This window comes from Mycteria americana, chromosome 1 (genome assembly GCF_035582795.1).
Source record: "Mycteria americana isolate JAX WOST 10 ecotype Jacksonville Zoo and Gardens chromosome 1, USCA_MyAme_1.0, whole genome shotgun sequence".
NCBI classification, from domain to species: domain Eukaryota; kingdom Metazoa; phylum Chordata; class Aves; order Ciconiiformes; family Ciconiidae; genus Mycteria; species Mycteria americana.
The window spans coordinates 17,197,210-17,217,434 of NC_134365.1; the positions used below are offsets into that span (position 1 = coordinate 17,197,210).

The 20,225-nt window shown below is 45.8% G+C and overlaps 1 protein-coding gene across 1 annotated transcript; it reads left to right on the top strand.

Moving 5' to 3' along the window:
- The first annotated feature begins 313 nt into the window (after positions 1 to 313).
- On the top strand, positions 314 to 19,938 carry LOC142416047 (sucrase-isomaltase, intestinal-like). The gene is made up of 7 exons (XM_075519276.1): positions 314 to 354; positions 5,848 to 6,016; positions 6,692 to 6,788; positions 7,881 to 7,993; positions 16,317 to 16,442; positions 17,496 to 17,627; positions 19,795 to 19,938. The coding sequence occupies exons 1-7, from the start codon at positions 314 to 316 to the stop codon at positions 19,936 to 19,938; spliced, it is 822 nt and encodes a 273-aa protein (XP_075375391.1).
- The last annotated feature ends 287 nt before the right edge of the window (positions 19,939 to 20,225 follow it).

Below are 20,225 nucleotides of genomic sequence, written 5' to 3' on the forward strand. Positions count from 1 at the left end.
CCTCTCACCTCTCTCCTCCTCCTCCTCCACTGCTGTCCTTTTGTCTGTCCTATCCAGTCCTGCTTGCTCCTGCGCCTCTTCACCCTCTCCCATGCTCCTGCTGTTTCACTGCTGGCCAGGGAAGGCTTCCAAAGCCATGGGGGTGAAAAGGTGCCACCTTCATGCGTTCGCTGGGGAGGTGCTGAGGAGGTCAGCTGAGACCAGGGGCAGGCAGAGCCCCTGCTCCCACATAGATGTCAGGCGTTTTCCATTTTGCCCAGGATGTAACCCAAACTTACAGCCGATTTAAGGCTGCAAGTCTTGGATCTGAACCATGAGGGACAGTGACTGGGGCCTGGGTCTCCAGCCCCAGAGGTGAACCTCTCAAACTACTGGCCTCATGGGGCAGCGGAGGCTGTGGGGAACCTCTCCCCACTCCGACGAGGCTTGGAAAATAGCTGTTTTGGCAAATCGGCGTGGTCAGTGGCAAAATGTTTTGTCAAGAATTTTGTAATCGGCTTTAGTTTAACAAATCCTCGCTCACGGTACCCTAGCTGATCTTGCAGCTCTACTGGGAAACTGGCCTGTCGTTGGCCAGGGCCCTACAATGATAAAAACAGGAGAGAAAATATTGGGTTGTAATAAGGCAGGCAAGGGAGCAAAACGGAGCCTCTGCGTTATTTAGTGGCACATGCTCTCAGGTTGAGTACTATTCTCCTTTCTGCTCCTGCCACTAACAGCAGCAACCACTGGAGGAGGGAGTATCAAGTGTGAGCACGAAGGCTTCAAGAAAGCATAGATTTCCTCAAGAACAGAGAGTAAGAGGCCGGGAACTGTTTGCTTTAAGGCAGCGATAAATAACAAAGACATCGTCATTTTGCAGTGTGTGATTACTCTGTGGGACTCGTTGCCCCAGGGCAGTGCTGACACAGGAGGCTTAGCAGGATACAGATTCACGCTTAATAAAAAAGTCATCTGTAGAAAAAAAAAAACCAAATATTTTTGTCTCCATGTTTCACAACATAAGCTAATTCTATGAAAACAGCCAGAAACTTCCTCCATAAGCAGATTATTGCAAGACTGGCTCTGAGTGACATCTTATGTCTTCCTCTGCGATATCTGGCCTGGACCATTGCTGGAGACAGACTGCAGAAGGATGGACTATTGATTTGATTCTCCACTTTAATATCCGTTCCCCAACTGACTTTTTCTTCATGATGTCATACGAATAATGGAAGGCAGAACATTTTTCCCAAGCCAGATAAGTGCTCCTTTCTCTCTGTTAAGAGTTTGGAATACCTCGTTTGCTATCACACTTGGGAAGATACGGCACAAATAACCGAAATCTAATCAAGATTTTCCCTAATTTCCAAAAAGGCTGCTGCAGAGTTCAGCTGCCTTTTTTATTGATTGTGGTAGTAAGCACAGATGCCACTTACCATGAAGGCGTTTTTACATAGGCAAGGCTATTAGAATGATTTATAACGCTATTGTCTTAAACTGCAATTTTGCTGAAAGCAACAGGAGCAAATTGTGTGCATCATGGGTAGCTTGGGTTTGCTCCTAGTTTGTATGAGCCATTATTTTAGTCTTCTAATCATTAAGATTTATGTTACGTAGGCAAGAAGTATTGCAGGTATATCACTTATCCAAGTGTTTTTCAGAACAAAAATGAAGCATTATATATCCAGCCACTTACAGGAGATGCCCTGATACCATGACAATGAATACAGTAGAAGTAGAGCAGAACTGTGTCAATAACTGTAAATATACCCTGCAATTCTTTCTTTTAAAATGTCGCATTTGTGGAAAATCTGTTGGTTACTCGTGCTGACTTTCTCCACCTATTTGATAAATCACCTTAAAAGTAAGATAAGCATATAAAAATTCATTCTTGGTGTGCCTTCTGCAGTCCAGTGGTGCCCCAAGACTTACAGCTAATAAGGAATACGGCTCTTGTGAAAAACATTTTTCTGTGATCTGAGAGCAATGGAAAATCACAGAGACCTGGGCTCCTAAGCTGATGCTCCCCAGCAGCTCAAGTGGTGTGAGTCAGGGGCCAAGTATATTTGAGGTTCTTCTGAAAATAGGGCCTATGCTCCTCAGTCCTTAAGGTGCTTTACTGCTTTATAGACAACCTGCGCATACAGCGGTAGCCCGTGCCCTCTGAAAAGGTATGCCAAAGCTCTGCCAGGACCCACTTTTCTGATAGACATGTGAAGCTTCCACTTGAATTTGTACACAGATAACATTATACGGTGTGCTCCCTTTCGCAAGGCTATGGTTTCCAAAGGGTCTGGAGGCCAAGAAAAGCAGATGTTAGGACATTTTCTCCAAGTGACTGAGTGAGAGAGGTATTCACACCTTAAAGTAACAAGCTCATTTCTCTTGGATTCATTGCAAAAAGAAAGAAAAAACCCCTCTCCCAACCTAAAATTATTTCTGAATGTCCAAATAATGCATTATGCATGTCCTAATGGTGTATCATATACATGTCCCAAGTCTCCTAATTCCGGAGGTTTTGTAAGACCTCTCGGTGTGTGCCACGAGCTGCTTGCTCACAGCAGGCGAGAGTCAGTGCTCCAAGCCGTTGCACACACTGCGGTTATTGGTCTCCAATAAACTTCAAACAGAGCTAAGTTGTTCAACCAGGTAAATCATCATGTCCAGTATGTATTAAAAAGGACTGATGATGGCAATTCTGAAAACCATTTTATACTGCTTTTTAGTCATCCCCCTCAAACGTCGTGACAATGTTAGTCATAAACTACACCTTCAGCATGAACAGGATGTTTTATCTATCTGCCTACCCACCTTCCTTTAATACTACTTCCCCAGTCTGCCGTAGTTATGTTTTGTCCTGGTGGCCTGAGGGCCGACTGCTGGATGTGAGGCTGGTTCGCTTGCTGGCCAGAAATGTTAGTTTTGACACAGACCTTTTCAATCCTGACTCACTCTTTTTTTCCTTGATACAAGGTTAAAAAATAGAGATGTTTACTCTTGAGTATAGTGCCCGGTGTTTGGAAGAAGACGCTAGCTTTTATCAGTCAGACTTCCCGGACGGGCAGCAGGCAACTGTTAGCAGCAACGGGCCAGGCAGACGCGTGGGGGGGCCAGTTTGCATTTCCACGGGCAGGAGAGTTCCCACCACAGAGGCACTGAAGGGCTAGGACTTTCAGCAGTGACCCTGAGTGCAGCTATTACCTCTTGTGCAAAGAAAAGGGTTCTCGTCTTCACAGGCTTTGCCATGTCTAACTGCTGGTAGGGGTTGAATTTTTGACAGTGAACAACTGCTCAGCTGTATTTTTAGATTTTTCAGATCCTTTCTGTTGTCCATCACAGCACTGTTACAGTTTGTAGGACTGTCGGAGGAGAACCACGCAAATTCCTGCGCACATGGTGTCATTTTGTGCTGCCTCCTGTTTTGTTCCTTCTATCTATCTGCTTTAAACCAGCAGGAGGGGAGGTGGGAGAAATATAACATTTTCTTTTATTGTCTCCAAGTGCTTAAGGAATGACAGAAATCATTTTTTTTCATTTAAATGATTGCTCTTTCCCAACACAATACAAGTAAACACATAAAATAACACAACAGCTTACCCCAGTGCACTGCAGAGCACAAGGGCAGCCACTTGGGAGTGGAGGCAGAGAGAGGCGCCGGGGGAAAACCTGTCCATGCCTTCCTTCAGATGGAGAAGACATAATGGTGCCTGGAAAAAAGAGAGAGTCATTACCAGTCTTTTTATGCCATAGCTAATGCTGTATTGAGCACACGGCCGTTCTGGCAAGCGGAGGTCTGACAAAAGACGAGGCTGATGGAGAGCGATGGCTGGCAGCACAGCACGGGGAGCTGCGCTGTTGGGAGCGGCAGCCCCGGGGAGCCGAGTGATGGAGGGGTGCAGAGAGAGGCACTGTTTTGGCGATGCCGTGCAGAAGCTGAGTGCGAGACAGTGGCCCGAGGGAATGCATGAGGTATAAAAGAGTTGCTCCATGCCATTTAAAGATGTGGTGGGGCAGAGGGGTTGTTCCTAGGGTTGTGGTTTGCACCACCCCGGTGACCCTCCTGGGCAGGGAGAGGACTTGCTGAGCAGAAGGAGCACTTCTAATGCCATGGTAACACTAATTGCTCTCACGATGGGAAATGTCAGTGCCGTAATGTGGGTACCATGAATGTACAAAGCCTCATGTCCTCTGAAGAGACATCATGGAGAGTGCTCAATGATTTAGGACAGATATTTAAGCTCTTCCCAAAGCATTTCCCCTCCGGCATCCTTTGCTTTTTGCATAAGCCCGTGGTCTTCTCAGAGCAGTGACTGCCTGCCTTGGCACAGAACAGAGCTACGTGACGGCGCTCCTTTGGACAGGAATATAGCTCCAGAGCCCATCCTTGCTCCTACATAGCAGCAGCCTCTTGCAGAAAGGCCTCTGTTTGCCAAGGGCTGGCTCTGATTCTCAGGGATGTTTTGCATGCATTAACCTTCCTATAAGAAAATAACCTTATTCAGTACTGTGTGTAGGTGGAGGAGATGATGGAAGGGAGGGAGAGCTGCTGCTGGCAAACCACCAAATCAAGACTTAAATACAAATTCTTACTTTTCCTGCTTGTGAGAAAGGCCAAATAGACTTTTTCAAAAATACATAGACCCTTCAGTACATGTGCTTGACTTAGGACTTGTCTAGGACACTTTAGGGATGGATTGTGCCTGCCTTTTGCATGGAGAGGCAGGAGGGTGCCTTGGCTCTGCCTCCGGGCATCCCTGTGAGTGGCTGTCCTTGTTTCCCCATGGGGAGAGCAGAGCTGCCTGAGGCTGGCGTGGTGGGAGCGACGGTGCCCTCCCAGTCCTCCCAGCAGCGGGAACTTGTCCCCAGGCAGGGGTGCCAGTGGCACGGGCGGCAGCCAGGGCTCACCAGGGAGCGCTCCCCTTGCAGGGGTAACGCTGCTCCCCCCCGACACAGCCCGTCTTCCACTTCTCTGATTTACCGGTCAATTTGATCAACCATTTAATTTTGTCAAAATCATTGACAAAAGACCATTAAAAGGAGAGTTATGCCACTTGTGCACTCTATGGCTTTGGCTCATTTATTTTAATTAGCTGTAACAAATTCATGGTTAAACAAGGCTCGAGAGGGTGCTATCTAAATGTGGTACTCATGGCATACATAGTACCATTAACGAAGCACTTCTCCACAGCTTGACTATGTTCTCCTTCATCTAGCTTGCAGCTCATTATAGCACTAGAGATAGGAAACAGAATGTAACACCTAATTAAAATGTGAGCCTGTGTCCACAGATGATTCAATAGAAATAAAGGCATTAAGCTGGCGAGAGAAGCAGGAGAGAGTCATCACAATAAAAACACCTCATTCAAGCAGAGTCTGGAGGAAGCTGTCCCTCTGCTTTAGGTGCCTGCATAAAGTTGGGGGTAACAAGAGTATTCGGGTCCTGATCCAGCAAAGCATTAAAAAGTAAAAACTGATAACAACTAAGTGTTGTTCTCATTAAGGATTCTGAACCCCACTGTGTAATAACATTTTTTAGCCTGCCCTGTTGGTTGTCATAGAAATAGCACAAGCAACTGCTTATTTTGGTAATAGGATTATAGATAGTGTCTTCTCCTAATTTAGTTGTTCTTTTCAAAATTATACTGATTCATTTTATTGTATAAGTAGATGAGATGTCCGCAACCATTGCAAGATGAATTTAATGTGTGTTAGGTTAAGCACGTTAGAGGCATGCATAGAATTTAATGCTTTTTCAATATTGTTACTCTCCAAAATACAGAAAAAGTATAAATAGCCAGATGTGAACTTAAAATTATGCATACCAAAGATAAGCAAACTAATCCTGTCTCCCTCTATTTGTTGCAGGTGGGACAGTCCCCTGGTTGATCTGTTTTTCTCCAACCAGTATCTTCAGATCACAACTGCTGTGCCATCCACTTCAGTGTATGGGTTTGGTGAACATGAACACCCGTCCTTCAAACACAGCATGGACTTTGCTACCTATGGCATGTTCAGCAGGGATCAGGCACCAACGGTAATTCACTTCATGCAACACTTTTTCCTAAACTTGTATCACAAAAAGGAGGTGGCGAGGTACAGCTTTGCCAAGGGAGCACCTCTCTCTGTGTGGTGCTAATGTGAATTGATGGCAAACACGGAATGTCACAGGCTTTGCAGGTGTCATAAGTTTTAATTAAATGACAAAATCGTGAGTCATTTTGAGGGGATTTTGAAACTTTTCATCAGAAGCTTTCTCACAGTGTAGTTAGTTTTCAGAAAAAAGTATTTTGTGTGCCAAGATCTTGGTTCAGGAAAGCATTTAATTTCACATTGGATCAATCCCTGTTCATCCAAACAAGCTGGACTTCAGCAGGACTCATTAGACGTTTGGCTAAACGGGGGCCAGTGGCGATGAGTCTATTTTAACTAGCAAAGTATTTCTTACCCACGCCATTTTGGAGGTTTTGGCAGAATACGGAGGGTTTAACTAAAAGAGGCTAATAAGAAGCACTGTGGTGAGGCAGAAAAAATGACTCTTTTCTATCAATTTGACTTCACACCAGTTCAGGTGAAAAAAACCCCAACCTTTCAAAACAAGTTTCTAACTATGAATGAATTTATTTCCTTGTCTTTGCATATGGACCTAGGTGACAAAAATGGTGAAAAATAGCAAAGTCAAGCCATACCTAATGTGCTGTTTATGTTTCAGTCGTTTGCCAACCTCTATGGAGTTCACCCTTTCTATATGTGTGTAGAAGCTGACTCCAACGCCCATGGTGTTCTCCTTCTGAACTCCAATGCACAAGGTAAAAAGATATATGGATTCCCTATATGGACCACATATAGAAAGATGGTAAATTAGTAAATATAAAAAACTGTTTTACTGATTGCTTTTTCAATGTGGTACAAATATGAGTGACTGTTCCATAACTGAGGTTCCAGGAATTACTATAATTTTTTCAAAGGGATTTCATTAGAATGCCTGTTTAACAAGGTAAGGTATTTTCAGTGAAAATATATGATTAATTTCTTTTGAAAATGGATGCACATACAGGGAAAAGAGAAGGTAGAAGAAATTTCCTCTGGGACTAGCATAACTGAATCAAATCAGTTTAGGTTAGTCCTATATTCTGTCTGTGGAGAATAGTTTTGTGCGTTGCCATGGTCACCTTACTGTATTAATCCAGTGGTATAATTTCAGAAAAGGGGAATCTTCACTCAGTCTATAAAATCAGATTCCCCTGGCAGGCAATGACTTCCAATAAGAAGATTAAAATAGCATGGAGGAACCCTAAACACAAGCTTGTGGTTCCTTTTTATATAAATGAAACTGAGGCAAATGGATCTGTGCAATCTATTCTGTGTGGGTTTCTGTGATTTATTGCTTCACAATCCCAATCTGAAAGTGGAGATTATAGAAACACCAAGCAACTGCTAGCCTATGTACAGGTCCTGTTTGCTCATCCGATCGTACCCACAAGGCATCAGGTAGTGACTTGAACGTGTAGCCACCTCTGCCTAGGGAAATGTTTGTGCACGGAAGAGCCCAGCATGCATGCATCTAGAATAGGATAGGAGAGAAGAGAATAGAATAGAACAGAACAGAATAGAATACTTCAGTTGGAAGGGACCTACAATGACCATCTAGTCCAACTGCCTGACCACTTCAGGGCTGACCAAAAGTTAAAGCAAGTTGTTAAGGGCATTGTCCAAATGCCTCTTAAACACTGACAGGCGTGGGGCATCGACCACCTCTCTAGGAAGCCTGTTCCAGTGTTGGACCACCCTCTCGGTAAAGAAATGCGTCCTAATGTCAAGTCTGAACCTCCCCTGATGCAGCTTTGAACCATTCCCATGCAGAGCTAGTTTGTACTGAGAACGATTTTTTTTTCTTTCAGATGTTTCTCTGAGTCCAAACCCATCCCTAACTTTCCGTACTATTGGAGGGATCCTCGACTTCTATGTCTTCCTTGGACCAACTCCCGAAAATGTAATTCAGCAATATACAGAGGTTAGTAGAAAAGTGCACATGGCACGCGGGGCAGTACCTTGTAATGAACTCCTGTCAGTACCTGGTAGTATGGGCAGGTAGCGCAGCCAAAGCTTCGTCCTGATCTGTTCATACAAAGCCGTAGCTTCAGGTCCGTGAGCAACCTGGCGTGTGCTCAAGCATCTGCGAACGGTCTGTCTGAGTGTAGTAGAGTGGCTGGGCGTTCCATGCATGTCTGCAGCCTTTCCTGCAGCATTTCAGTATTGAGAGCAGGAGTGCATTAAAGGGGTGCAATGATTAGAAAGAAATTTGTCCAAGCTTACTCTTCTCCAGGCCGTGATAGTTTTACAGTCTTCACTACATGACGATAACTGTGTTTTGATACTGCGGATGGAGAAAACAAACTAGGCAGAGCACAGATGGGAATGTTTGGGAACTTTACACCTGCTGGACTTCAGTCATGTTGAATGAACTTCAAAGGCTTCAAGCTTTTATTTGCTAGTGGAATTGCCTGTTGATTTTGGAGCTGTCAGCCTGGTTTTTTACTAATGAAAACCCATGTAATTGCATTGGAGAGCACAGATGTGAAAAAAACATATTTACTGCTGTCTGACAGAGCATAACTACTTGTTTTCCAATTGCCCAATGTTTTCCAAAGAACCGAGAGTACACATGCAAATAGCTGTTCTGGGAGTGTACACGCAATTCTTATCCACTGAGGGCCGCCCAGAAAGAAGTAGCAGGTAACATGTTCGTCCTGGTCACCAAATGCCAGGTGATGCATTAACTGCCTTGCACAGAAAATTGCCACCTCAGAACAAAGCTCTGTACATAAAGAAACCAGAGCTAAGCCTAAAGAGTGTGGACTGAAGCTGAGAAGGGGCATATCACTGTTAGGAGGGGGATTCATGCGTGCAGACCCTGAAAATTAAGCTGCAACCAGGGGTGCTGAGCAGCCTGCCGTAGGGCATCCCGGAGCTGGGCAGCATCACCCAGAGCTCGCGGTGAGATGTGCACGTGCTCTGCCTTCCCCTCCGCCGCCCCACCAAGGGGCCTGAGTTCTGATTTTCAGCAAATATTTTGTCTTTCTGGCTTTTTAAAGCCTCCATATCCTATGCTTGCCTTCTTTTAAAGTGCCTGAAAAGGGAACGGAAATATTGTGGTTTGGACCAAGGGAAAAAGAGGATTTAGCCCAGAAGGAAAGTATTGCTGGGTTCTGTTTTAGTGATGGAAGGGAGAAGAAGCCTCGCTCATGCCACTGTTTTGGGAAGGCTGGAGCCTCCCCAGGGTGGTGGGCTCTGCTAGACCTTCCTAGCCTAGACCTAGAGGTTCAGGTGGTGCCTCCCAAAGAGGTGGGAGGCTGGTGCCCCTCCGCGTCCCGGACTGGGAGCGACTGCTCTGTCGCTCAGAGCTTTCCAGCTCCTGCACCTCCTCCCCACCAGCCACCTCCAACCCTGGTGCCACAGACCAACCAGCAAACTGGGTTTTGAACTTACACATTGGCAATCAATCAAACAAAAAAAACCCCCAAAGAAACAAAGAAAAAGTAAAGCGGCATCCCCCCTAGCCGCAGCTGTGATCCCTGTGATGAAAGCACTTATTTCAGAGGAGTCGCTGTGGCAGCGCAATGGAGATTAGAGCCATCCCCGTTTCTTTTCAAAGTCTTTCGCTGGTGTTTGAAGGCAGCATTTCTGTGGCTTAGCAGGTGGCCAGCAGCTGAAAATAAAATGAGAGAGTTCTCACTCCCCAGCTGATGGGTACTGGCAGCTCACTTTCCACCCCTGCCTCTCTGGAAATGGAGCTGGAGCGGAGAAAACAAGGTAAAGGGGAGCCGGTGGGCGTCTCCTAACTAGACATGTCACATGCCAGGACAAAAAATCCCCTGTTCTGTATTCTTCGAGCTTGTGCTGAGCTCTCTAGGGAATCTTAAAGAATGCATGGTAGCAATTTCACAGTGAAATAATAACTTCTTCAGTAAACATCCTGAAATTCCTGTATCGCAAATGTTACAATTACCATATTATTAGTCTCCAGGGTAATGATTTGGCTTTTATGTACAAGATATGTGGGAAGGTGAAGGAGACAGAAAAGACTTTATTTTTCAGTTGTATTTTCTGTCACACCGAGAGGACTCTCCTGTGCGGTCATTGTCATGCTCCGGGGAAGGAGAGGGGGTGGAAAGGAGCAGTGTGACCGGTGTCTGCAAGGCACCGCTCAGCAGCATCCCTCAGCTCTCTCGGCTGTTTGCATGGGTCTCCTCTGGGAAGTGGTGTTTTGGGAGCTCCCAGCTGCAAGGGACCCCGATGGGGCCAGGCTGCCCTGCTGCAACGAGCTCCCTGGGGGAACGGCACCCACCTCCCGCTTGTGCAAGCATCTGCCCAAAATCACTGCATGGGGCTTTTTGCAGGGACCACCCATTGCATCCCCTCCAGGATGGCCCCAGTGGTGGGGCAGGGTGGCCAGGTTTCCTTGAGAACAAGGGAGCTGTCCCCAGAGCAAAGTGCTCCACACCTTTCTCAAACATTTTGTGCTGTTGCCTTCAGTGCCACTTCAAGACCTAAGCAACCCCCCTGGCCCCGGCCATGGTTGTGTCTGTGAAAGATTTAGGAGCTTAGCTCTGCTCAGTGCTTTTATGCAGGTCCCTCCAAACCAGTGAGTTAGGACAGCTTTGTAACGAAGCTCTTTACTGGGTCTCTGGCGTATGCAGGCATTGCCCATGCACGTCTCCAGGTTGCTGCCCACACCCAGGGGTGGCCCATGGGCTCTTGCCCAGAGCCGCTGCCGCGTGGCCAGCTGCGGGCAGCCAGGCTGTGCCAAGAGTGGGGCTCCCTGCGTGGTGATCAGGGATGATCGGGGCTGCCCTGCCGGGGCCACCAGCCTCTCCGTGCATCCTCGGGGTGAGCACAGGTGGCAGCGAAAGCTGTGGTGGCCCCGGGTGCCAGCCTGGCCCAGGCTAATCTGCTTTAAATGGGCTCCGAGGGCGATGCAGGGAGTGGAAGGTGAGCAGAGGGCTGAACGGCGGTGCCTCCGTCCCCCCTGCTGTGTCTTGCGCGGAGCAGAGGTGGGCTGTGGGACGCATCCTGCCAGTGGCACCACAGCACTACAGCAGTGACGGCAACGACAGGGCATGTGCTGGGCATCGTGCAACAGGAAGGAGAAATCTCCGTCCCGATTCTTCTGCTCCCTCCTGTCCCTGAGCCCGGCTGTGAGGAGTGCTGCTCCTGGCACATCAGAGACGGTCCTGCCACAGCTATATATATATTTGACAGTGATCACACCTTTCTCCTACTACAGAAGAGGTCCAGTGTGCGGAACAGTTATATAACACAAATCTCACTTTTTATGGCAAACGCCTCGGCTTGCAGCAGGATGGGAAAAAGCAGTAATAAGCTAAAGAGCTCAGCCATTGAGCTGAGCCTAGCTGAGGCTCTACAGCCAGCCCTAATACCAGACCACCGTTGCCAAGTCCACTGGTGGCCTTTCAGGACAGAGTAACAGTGCGTAGCAGTAGCGTATGAGCTCCATAACAAGACACTCAGGAAAGTTATAGATCAACAAATGGACATTCAACAGCTGTTGGGTGGAGTGAAGGCCATGAATTTGTTATTTTGTCACAAATTATCCGATGACAAGCTTTAAGAGAGCATACTGCATGTCTTCCAGTTCTGTTTTGAGAGGAAATTGCTGGTTTACTTCCTCCTTACGGAACCGTAGGATAGTTCTGGGTGGAAGGGACATCAGGGGGTCTCTAGTCCAGCCTTCTGTTTGAGAGATAACATGGGGAACCTGCCTGTACCTACAGTTTATCACAGATGATTCAGTGAGAGTCTCACAGTTGAATTTATGGGTCCCCCAAGAAAGACTAGCACCTGATACGTGTTTGTGCAGCAAAGAACAAGGTTTGAAGACCTTGGCATTGAAAGTCCTTAAAATTTTTAGACTCCTGAGGTTGTGAGCATCTTCTTAATGGTTCAGCAGTTGCAGGGCCTTTTTTCTTGCTCTCCTAAAACAAAGTTCAGCTTCTGTGTGTAGACTTTGAGTGAAGATTACCCCCTGCCTGACTAGGTGCCCACAGCACTCACCTGCCTGCCTCAGCCACAGGGGATGAGCTGGATACAGATATCTGGGCCATAGGAGCACTTGTGTAATTTAGCCATTGTGTGACTATCCAAACATGCTATTTCTGTGTCTAAATCCAGAGCATTAGCCCACTTGGATTTTTATAGTTTCCTCCTACAGCTCTTCCTTAAAGAAAGGAAGTTTAAGCAAATATCAAGCTTCAAGAGTCATTTTATATGGCTAATTAGGGTGCAAGATTAGCAATCTTTCATGTTAAGCCCCTGTACCTGTGTTGCTGGAGATCTCAGCTCCTTGGTAAGCATGGGAAAGAGTCTCTCTCTCTACAGCCTCTATGATATATAGGGCATAACTCTTCAGCCGTATCTCTCTCATCGAAGTCTTTGGTCCTAGTGGTAATAGAATAAGATCCTGATTTACTATATAGCATTTATAAGTTAGTTGATATCCTTGATGCTCATAGTAATAATGTTATTTGTCCAGTAACCCAACACAGGGAAAGTGAATACAGATCACCTGCTCCCTGGGCACAGATTTTAGCAGTTAGATACACATGTTTTCATTGAACTTTGTTCTTACTGCAAAATGCTTCCAGGGTACCTCCTAGATTCATCAGCTCTCAGGTGCGTCTGAAAAAAAAATGAAAAAAAATTACATAATGCCAAGTTACGTAAACCTGGAAAAACTAACATTGAATTTATTAAACAACACCAGGAGTTATTTAAGAACCAAGTGCAGGAGGAATTGTGGAACAAAAATAGGATCTGGGTTTTTTTCTGCTTCTGCACTACCGTATCTTCCCATTTTTTTTCTCAGTTTGGATACCCCATATGTTTGCTGTTTCTGTGTTTCTCATGTTTTCCTCCCTTAGTTCCCCTGCCATACCTCATTTACCTTTTCTGATTCTATGGGAGTCAATTTTGCCAAGCAAGCTTTCTCTGCCTACTGCATTTTATGATCATTTGTATGCAGAATGCAATCTATATGAATTAACTAGATCCTAAATATATTTCAAATCCAACATGAGTTTTCAGGTTTGCAAAATTATATCCCTGCCTCTGCTGATCCATCTGTGAGTAGGTACCATATGTCAGTTACTTTATCAGGAAGCTTCAGGGGGATCCATTAGAGTCCGCAGCATAATTTGAAAAAAGAACATTTGTTTTCCCAGCTGCCCTGTTTTCATCCTTCCTCTTCAAATGTTCTGCTGATTTCAATTAAGCTCACCATAGATGCGCCAGCCTGGTGAACCTGGGGAACTAATTGCTTTAAAACTTAATATCTTGCTTGCAAGGTGGATTTTCTTCAGTTGGTTCAGCTGTAATCCCAAACTCCTCAAGGGATGCTGTCACCAAATACTGCCTCGCTGTGGGGCAGCTCTGCGGTCCGCAGGCGAGACAGCACCATCGCGTAGGGGTGAGCACCTGAACCTCAGCAATCCCAGTGCTGGGGATGTGCCCTTTGGGAAGGACCCTGGCCAGCATGCCAGTGGCCACAGCTCCACCTCCAGCCCCACTGGTGTCCTCCTGGGTGCTCAGCAGGACATGGGGGCAGAAGCAAATCCCCATCCAGCTCTTGAACCACGTTGTATTGGCCATCTTCCGGGCTGACTGTCCTCCCCATCCAGGAGCAACCTGGGGTATTGCAGGACCCGGAGCAGGGCTGCCCAGCGGTTCCCGCTGCCTCTGCCCAGGCTGGTCAGCCCCATGGTGGTTCCCGTTTCCCAGCCCGCTTGGGGAGAGGTGGCGGATGCCACGCAGACATCCTGCCAGGGCACTGGGCTCTGCGTTCAGCCGCAGGATTAATATTTATCAGCTGTTTTTCCCTCTTCCTCTTGTCCAAGGGGAGAAGCCTGTGCATGAAACATTTTATTTCATTAGGGAGTTCTTTTGTTTTGGTCTGTCTTTTTAACCTTGTTTGTAGAGGTCACTCTCTGTTTACAGTAGAGAAAACAAGGGCAAAATGTGCATCTGCTTTAGGAGCACAAAGTGGTGAGGTTCACGGAGCTCATCTTGCAGCCTTGGCTGGTCCAAAACAAGCTCTGCTGCCTCATCAGATGAATTTATCCTTTATATGGAGAGTGCAGTTGTGACAGAGAAGCAGACTTCTTGTCCTGAGGCTTGCCATGCTCTGCTGGACACCTTGGTTCCGGCTCACAGGGTGTCTAGATCATCCCGAGCCATCATGCCCCATTCAGCTCTCCTCAGGAAACCCCAGCAGAGCTTGAAAGGAGGTCTGGGGGATCAAGTGTGTCCACACAAGCTGGAAATAACTAATGACATGTGTAACCAGACGAGACTGCACCGTAGTGGCAATGGCGTGTCTCTGCCCACTGGCCACCCCTACATGGCAGAGGGCCACCTTCGTCTGTCCAGGGCCTCTCCCGGCAAGGGCACAGCGGCGTGCAGCGAAGGCTAAGTGCAGCTGTGTCAGGAGCATGCTGCTGATAGCTGCTCTTGCTTCCTCTGAAGGGCTTAGCCTCCAGCTGAGTTAGAGGTGAAGTAGGTGTTGAGGAGGATGAAGAGAGTTAAGTCTGATGGAACGGGACGAGTAGCAGGCATACGGGGCAGCTGTGCTGCTCAGCCGGAGCATCCCTCGGGGAGGGACTCAAACCATTAACCTCACCAGTTGTTCTGGCCTCCTCCTGCTTTTTCTTAGGTGAGATAGCAGCATCCCAACAAGCGAAAGCACACTGTGTAGCCAAATTTGTAATGCTTAGTGCTTAAAGTTCTCCTTCCTGTCCAAAAGCCATTCTCATTTGGAAGGAATTTACCTTGCGTGCTCCCCCAGCTCAGGTGCATTAAAACATCCTCTGCTTTTCCCTGCTTCTCTCCTGCATCTGTTTTTCTGTCTGGTGCAGTTTGCACATCCCACCAGCTGTAGCATCCATGAAGTATTTTAGAGCAATTTCAAGTTCAGCATTGCTTTCGCAGGTCAGACTCTTACTGGAGAAAATCCCATAGGAAGATGTGCCTTTATGCATTGCGACCTCTAGAGAGCTTAGCAATGCAATAGATACAGAGTGCCAGGAGTGCCTTGTTTTATTTAATTAAAGTAGATGGCGTTTAGCTGCCAATATGCAAGTTTTGTTCTTTTTCACTTCTTAGCATCATTACCTAACTATGGAGATCCACAAGGAAATAAGGGAGGAACAGTTATTTAGCCAAAGGGAGTCAATAGCTGCAACTGATTAATAAGTCATGGATGCTTACTAGCTACTTGATTTTCATGTATTGCCTGCAAGGACGTTAGAAATACTGAACGAAGGTTAATTTCATGGGATCTAACTGCTTAAAATTGGAGTAAGGATTTCAAGAGACGTCCCCCAGAAAACATCAGTGTATACTAATAAGGCAACGCCAGATTTCAGCTTATTTCTAGGAACAGACACATTGTGGTTGCTCGCTGCTTGTCCCAGGTTGCCAGAGCGGCTCTCACCGGGGGAAGCAAAGCAGGATGCCTCGCTCCCCTGTGCCCTCAGTCGAGTTTCCTCATGCAACTTACAGCTGGATTATGTGGAGCCAGTGGAAATGAAATATTTATAAAATCACATTTAACTCATTACCTTGTGTTTCAGTTGAGAATTTCAGGACCAAACAGTAACTCTGACCTTGAAGAGGTTTGTCAATGCCTGGCAACACAATGCTGTGGGCCAGCAATAAGAGCAGTCAGTCATAAGTAACTGAATTTCATCAGGGTGGTGTGTAAATATAATTAAAACTTCAGAGAGCTCAAATAAACATCAGACTCTTGATGAGTTAGTTCAGCTGGACATGGCAAGAGAAATTAGCAAAGCTGACGTTGCTGTGTAGCGTCAGAGATGTGCCTGCTGTTGACCAAAGGGTTTGTGGACTTGGCGCAGGCGAGGCGGTGCGAGGCTGCACGCTGGGTTTCTGCCGGCGTGCGCCGTGTAAGTGAAGGCACGTGCTACTGTGCGGAGGCTGAGGCCTCAGCGAGACCCTCATTTAACGTTAGCCTGGGCTTTATACACCGTGTCTTCCACTGGGGTGTTCTTAGAAGCGATGCTCAGTGCCGGTGTCACTCAGAGCCTCTGCTGAGGACAAGGATCTGCCAGGAGAAGTGCTTTTTGAGGCCAAGCATGCTGCACAGTGGGCCGTTCTGAGAAAGGAAAGGGTATTTCATGGGTGTGTGATACCTGTGCCCAGATCTTCGTGGCTTAAATGAGCTGGGAGCCTCTCCTGGTGTTTCAGAATAACTTCTCTTCACCTCACCCTTTCCATTTCCGTATTCCTCATTCCTGCTGTAGGCCATTGGACGCCCACACATGCCTGCCTACTGGTCTCTGGGATTTCATCTCTCCCGATGGGGTTATGGCAGCATTGATGTTTTAAAGAAAACCGTTGATCGCATGCACTACTATGATATCCCATACGTAAGTATGATCTTTTCATTGTGTATGCTAATTTTACAATCCAAAGTGAGATGAATAAAACTGTAATAGAGGAAAAGTGATTATCCTACAAAGAGAATTGTAGAATAAAAGAATGTTCATAATCTTATGAGGTGATTTTGCATGTAATATCTTTATAATGCTTAAAAGAACATTTAAAGCGGGCTTTGAACATGAGGTTTAAGTGCTGCTCTTGGCTGCATAGCCGGTGATTTTGGTGTGGATTTACTGTTAGGCAGTATGAGGTGCTAGCATTTTAAAAATAAATTGTGGTCCTTCTGATGCATATCACTGCCAAACAGTTGCTAAACTAGGACTTCTACATTTCCATTTTGTCCATTGCTACCATGTAAGTTTATAAGAGCTGAATTTGGCCTGACAATTATTTACAATTATTACAGCCAATCTCTTAGGTTTCATTTCATACGTTAGTTACCTTTTAGAAATGCAGTTGCATACATTCTGATTTTCTGTATCAAATACTTCAACCATAGAATCATAGAATAGTTTGGATTGGAAAGGACCTTTACAGGTCATCTAGTCCAACCCCCCTGCAATGAGCAGGGACATCTTCAACTAGATCAGGTTACTCAGAGCCCCGTCCAACCTGACCTTGAATGTTTCCAGGGATGGGGCATCTACCACCTCTCTGGGCAACCTGTGCCAGTGTTTCACCACCCTCATCATAACAAATGTCTTCCTTATATCTAGTCTGAATCTACCCTCCTTTAGTTTAAAGCCATTGCCCCTTGCCCTATTGCTACAGGCCCTACTGAAAAGTTTGTCCCCCCAAATTTCTTATAAGCCCCCTTTAAGTACTGAAAGGCCACAATAAGGTCTCGCTGGAGCCTCTTCTTCTCCAGGCTGAACAACCCCAACTCTCTCAGCCTTTCCTCAAAGGAGAGGTGTTCCATCCCTCTGACCATTTTTGTGGCCCTCCTCTGGACCCGATCCAACAGGTCCATGTCTTTCCTGTACTGAGGGGTCCAGAGCTGGATGAAGTACTCATGTAATGTTTACTTTAAAAATGTTTAGGATGTCCAACATCTTGATATCGACTACATGGAACGTCGCCTGGACTTCACCTATGATAAAGTGAATTATGCAGGTCTGCCAGAGTACCTCCAACAGCTGAAGAAGGAAGGAATGCACAATGTCGTGATTCTGGTAAATAAACAATGTTGCTAATTATTTCTCCATTTATAAGAACTATTTGCAGCATAGCATTCACAGCAGTATCTAGGTGCTAATGCACGCATGCTATTGTAGCAGATTTTCCATTTTTGTCATTTGTTGAGAAGAGCTGAAGAACAATTTCTCACAGATTTCATATTTAAATGTGTTGCATTTATCAGATATCTGTGTACCAGCACCACCTCTATACCATAACATGAATTCTCTTTCACTTTTTCCTACTCAGTTGTGAGAAATTTTGCCTCTGTTCAGGGCTGGGTTTGCTTTAATGGATTTTAATAGGATTGCTTTAATGCAATTCTTTTCCTGGAAATGAACAAAGGAGTTTAATATGCACACAAAAGTAGCTGAATAGTGGAAAAAATCTATTCATAATTGCTCTGGAAAGCTAGTAACTACAATTCATGTTGCCTTATATTCACTTTTAATCTAAATTAACGTAAGAGATGTTTGTTTGCATGAAAATTTGTGGAAAATGTATGTTGAACCTGTAACCAAAATTGACATATGACCAAATGAATTAATTTGGGCAGAATTGAAAATCGGAGTTTTCCATCTTTTTCCCCATCAGTTTTTCCAACAAAGTTTACTCTTTCTCTCCAGCAAGTCCCCATACACGTCCTTGTACCGAAATTACTCTTTGTCACAATAACTAAGTGAACGCCAATGGTGGCAAGGAAATTGGAGACCAATTAAATTGAAATGTAAAAAAAAAATTAAATAAATTAAGAAATTAAATAAAACTCCTTGGTAGATGCGTAAGACCTTGCTCTGCAGGGCCCCCCAGCAGTGCAGGAGTAGGAGGGCTGAGGCAGCCCCACCGCCTGGGAAGGATCGGGGTGGGAAGGCTCGGGAGTGCCGGGACCCGGAGCAGCGCACGCAGGGTGCGAAGCGTCGCCGCAGAGAAGAGAGGCGTAATTTGCTCTCCATAACCACCAGGGACAGGATAAGAAGAAAAGTGCTTTAAATTGCAGCAGGAAAGATTTAAGGTAGACATTAGGATAAAGCTGCCTGTCTGCAAGGCGAGCCGAGCAGGGAAACGCTGCCCGGGGCCAGGGGTCCCTCCCCGAGCGGGTGCTGTGAACAGGTCGGACAGATGCATCAGGGACGGCTCAGGCTGAGCTGACCCACAGGGGAAGGAGGAGGAGAGAATCCCACAGAGTCCCTCTCAGGACTTTTTGCTGTAATTGCAGTCTTCTATTTTCCAGCCTAAATGGTCAGCTTATGCCTTTCATTTGGGTGCTACTATTCTTATGTACCTCAAACTGCCGGTCTCTCGTCCTTCTACTTTCTTTCTTGATATATTCATCCAAAAAAGCATATTCTCTCTCAGCATTTTTTGCTAGGCTAAACAAACTGAAGTATTTTATTCTCTTTTTATCAGGTAAGGTCTTCAGCTCTCATTGTAGTAGCTCTCCTCTACGTGTGCCCCACTTTGCATTTGCCTGTGTAGCAGATAACTGGAGTTCACAGCACTCCAGATGATGCCCCCACAGTGTTTGGAGAATGGCAGAAATATTTCCTTCTTTCTGCTAAAAATTGTCTCATATGACAAAGCCCTGCATCACATTTACCTACGTTCTATTGGTGGCTCATACTCATAAGGAGACCAATTAATCCAGCTGAATCATAATGGACAGGCCACTAATGTTTGGGCCCTAAGTTGATCCAGTCCTTTTAAAATAAGGGCCACCTTCCTCATCTTGTCATGGGGGTCCTGTCAGAGGCTTGCGGGAAGAGAGACTGAATAGCAGTCCTAAATTGTGGGACAGCTCCTCTTTCACTTGTGGTGGTGTAGCAGATGTTTACTGGAGTCAGGATAACTGAGAGCTACTGCAGTTTCCTCATCTAAAAATCACATTACCTTGTCAAATAGATACATTAAGTCAGAAGTGCCTCCCTGTCCTTATTTTTTCTTCCACAATTTGTTGTAAACTTTGGCATATGACTGCGGATGGACTAGTCGGCACCCACAGATACCCATATCAGTGTTTTCTTTTTAAACTACAGTTATGAGTTTTGCTGTTCTTCAGCCTGCTGGGGTTTTTTTTGGTAGTTTCATTAAAAATACTTGCTCTGTATTTATCATTAGCCTAATCTTCACTTTGTTGTTTGAATGCATAATTGCATTCACTGCTAGGAATCTCAAGCAAAACCACACAGCCCAAGTAACCAATTACGTATTGATAATGGAAATAGCAGCCTATATAGTGAGCGCTGTTTGCCAGCAATTTGTCCTCGAAGATACATTCCCATGAAGGTCCCAGTTCTTCTGCAGCTGTAAATCATGAGAAGCTCCAGGGTGCAGTAGTGAAAACAGTTTCCATCAGTGGAGGTCCAAAGCACAGAGTTTAAACAGTAACAGATTACTAAGTCACTCTGATGGAGAGCAACTTCAAGACAAAAATAGTCCAAAATTAACTGGATAGATCATTGTAAATAACTAACCAAGTGGTAGATGAGCACGTGTGCTGTCAGGGCTGAGCACTCTTTCCAACTATTAGGCAGTTTAGGCTCCCTGTATCCTCAACACTGCTCTAAAACTTATCTAATCTCTTAGAGGTGTAACAT

What these genes read in the sequence shown, in the direction of transcription:
- LOC142416047 (XM_075519276.1), top strand. Translation starts at nt 314, where the DNA reads ATGAGGGACAGTGACTGGGGCCTGGGTCTCCAGCCCCAGAG. An exon ending in CTGGGTCTCCAGCCCCAGAG is followed by an intron (nt 355 to 5,847) that starts GTGAACCTCTCA and finishes TATTTGTTGCAG; the next exon opens with GTGGGACAGTCCCCTGGTTG. An exon ending in TGCACAATGTCGTGATTCTG is followed by an intron (nt 17,628 to 19,794) that starts GTAAATAAACAA and finishes ATTCACTGCTAG; the next exon opens with GAATCTCAAGCAAAACCACA.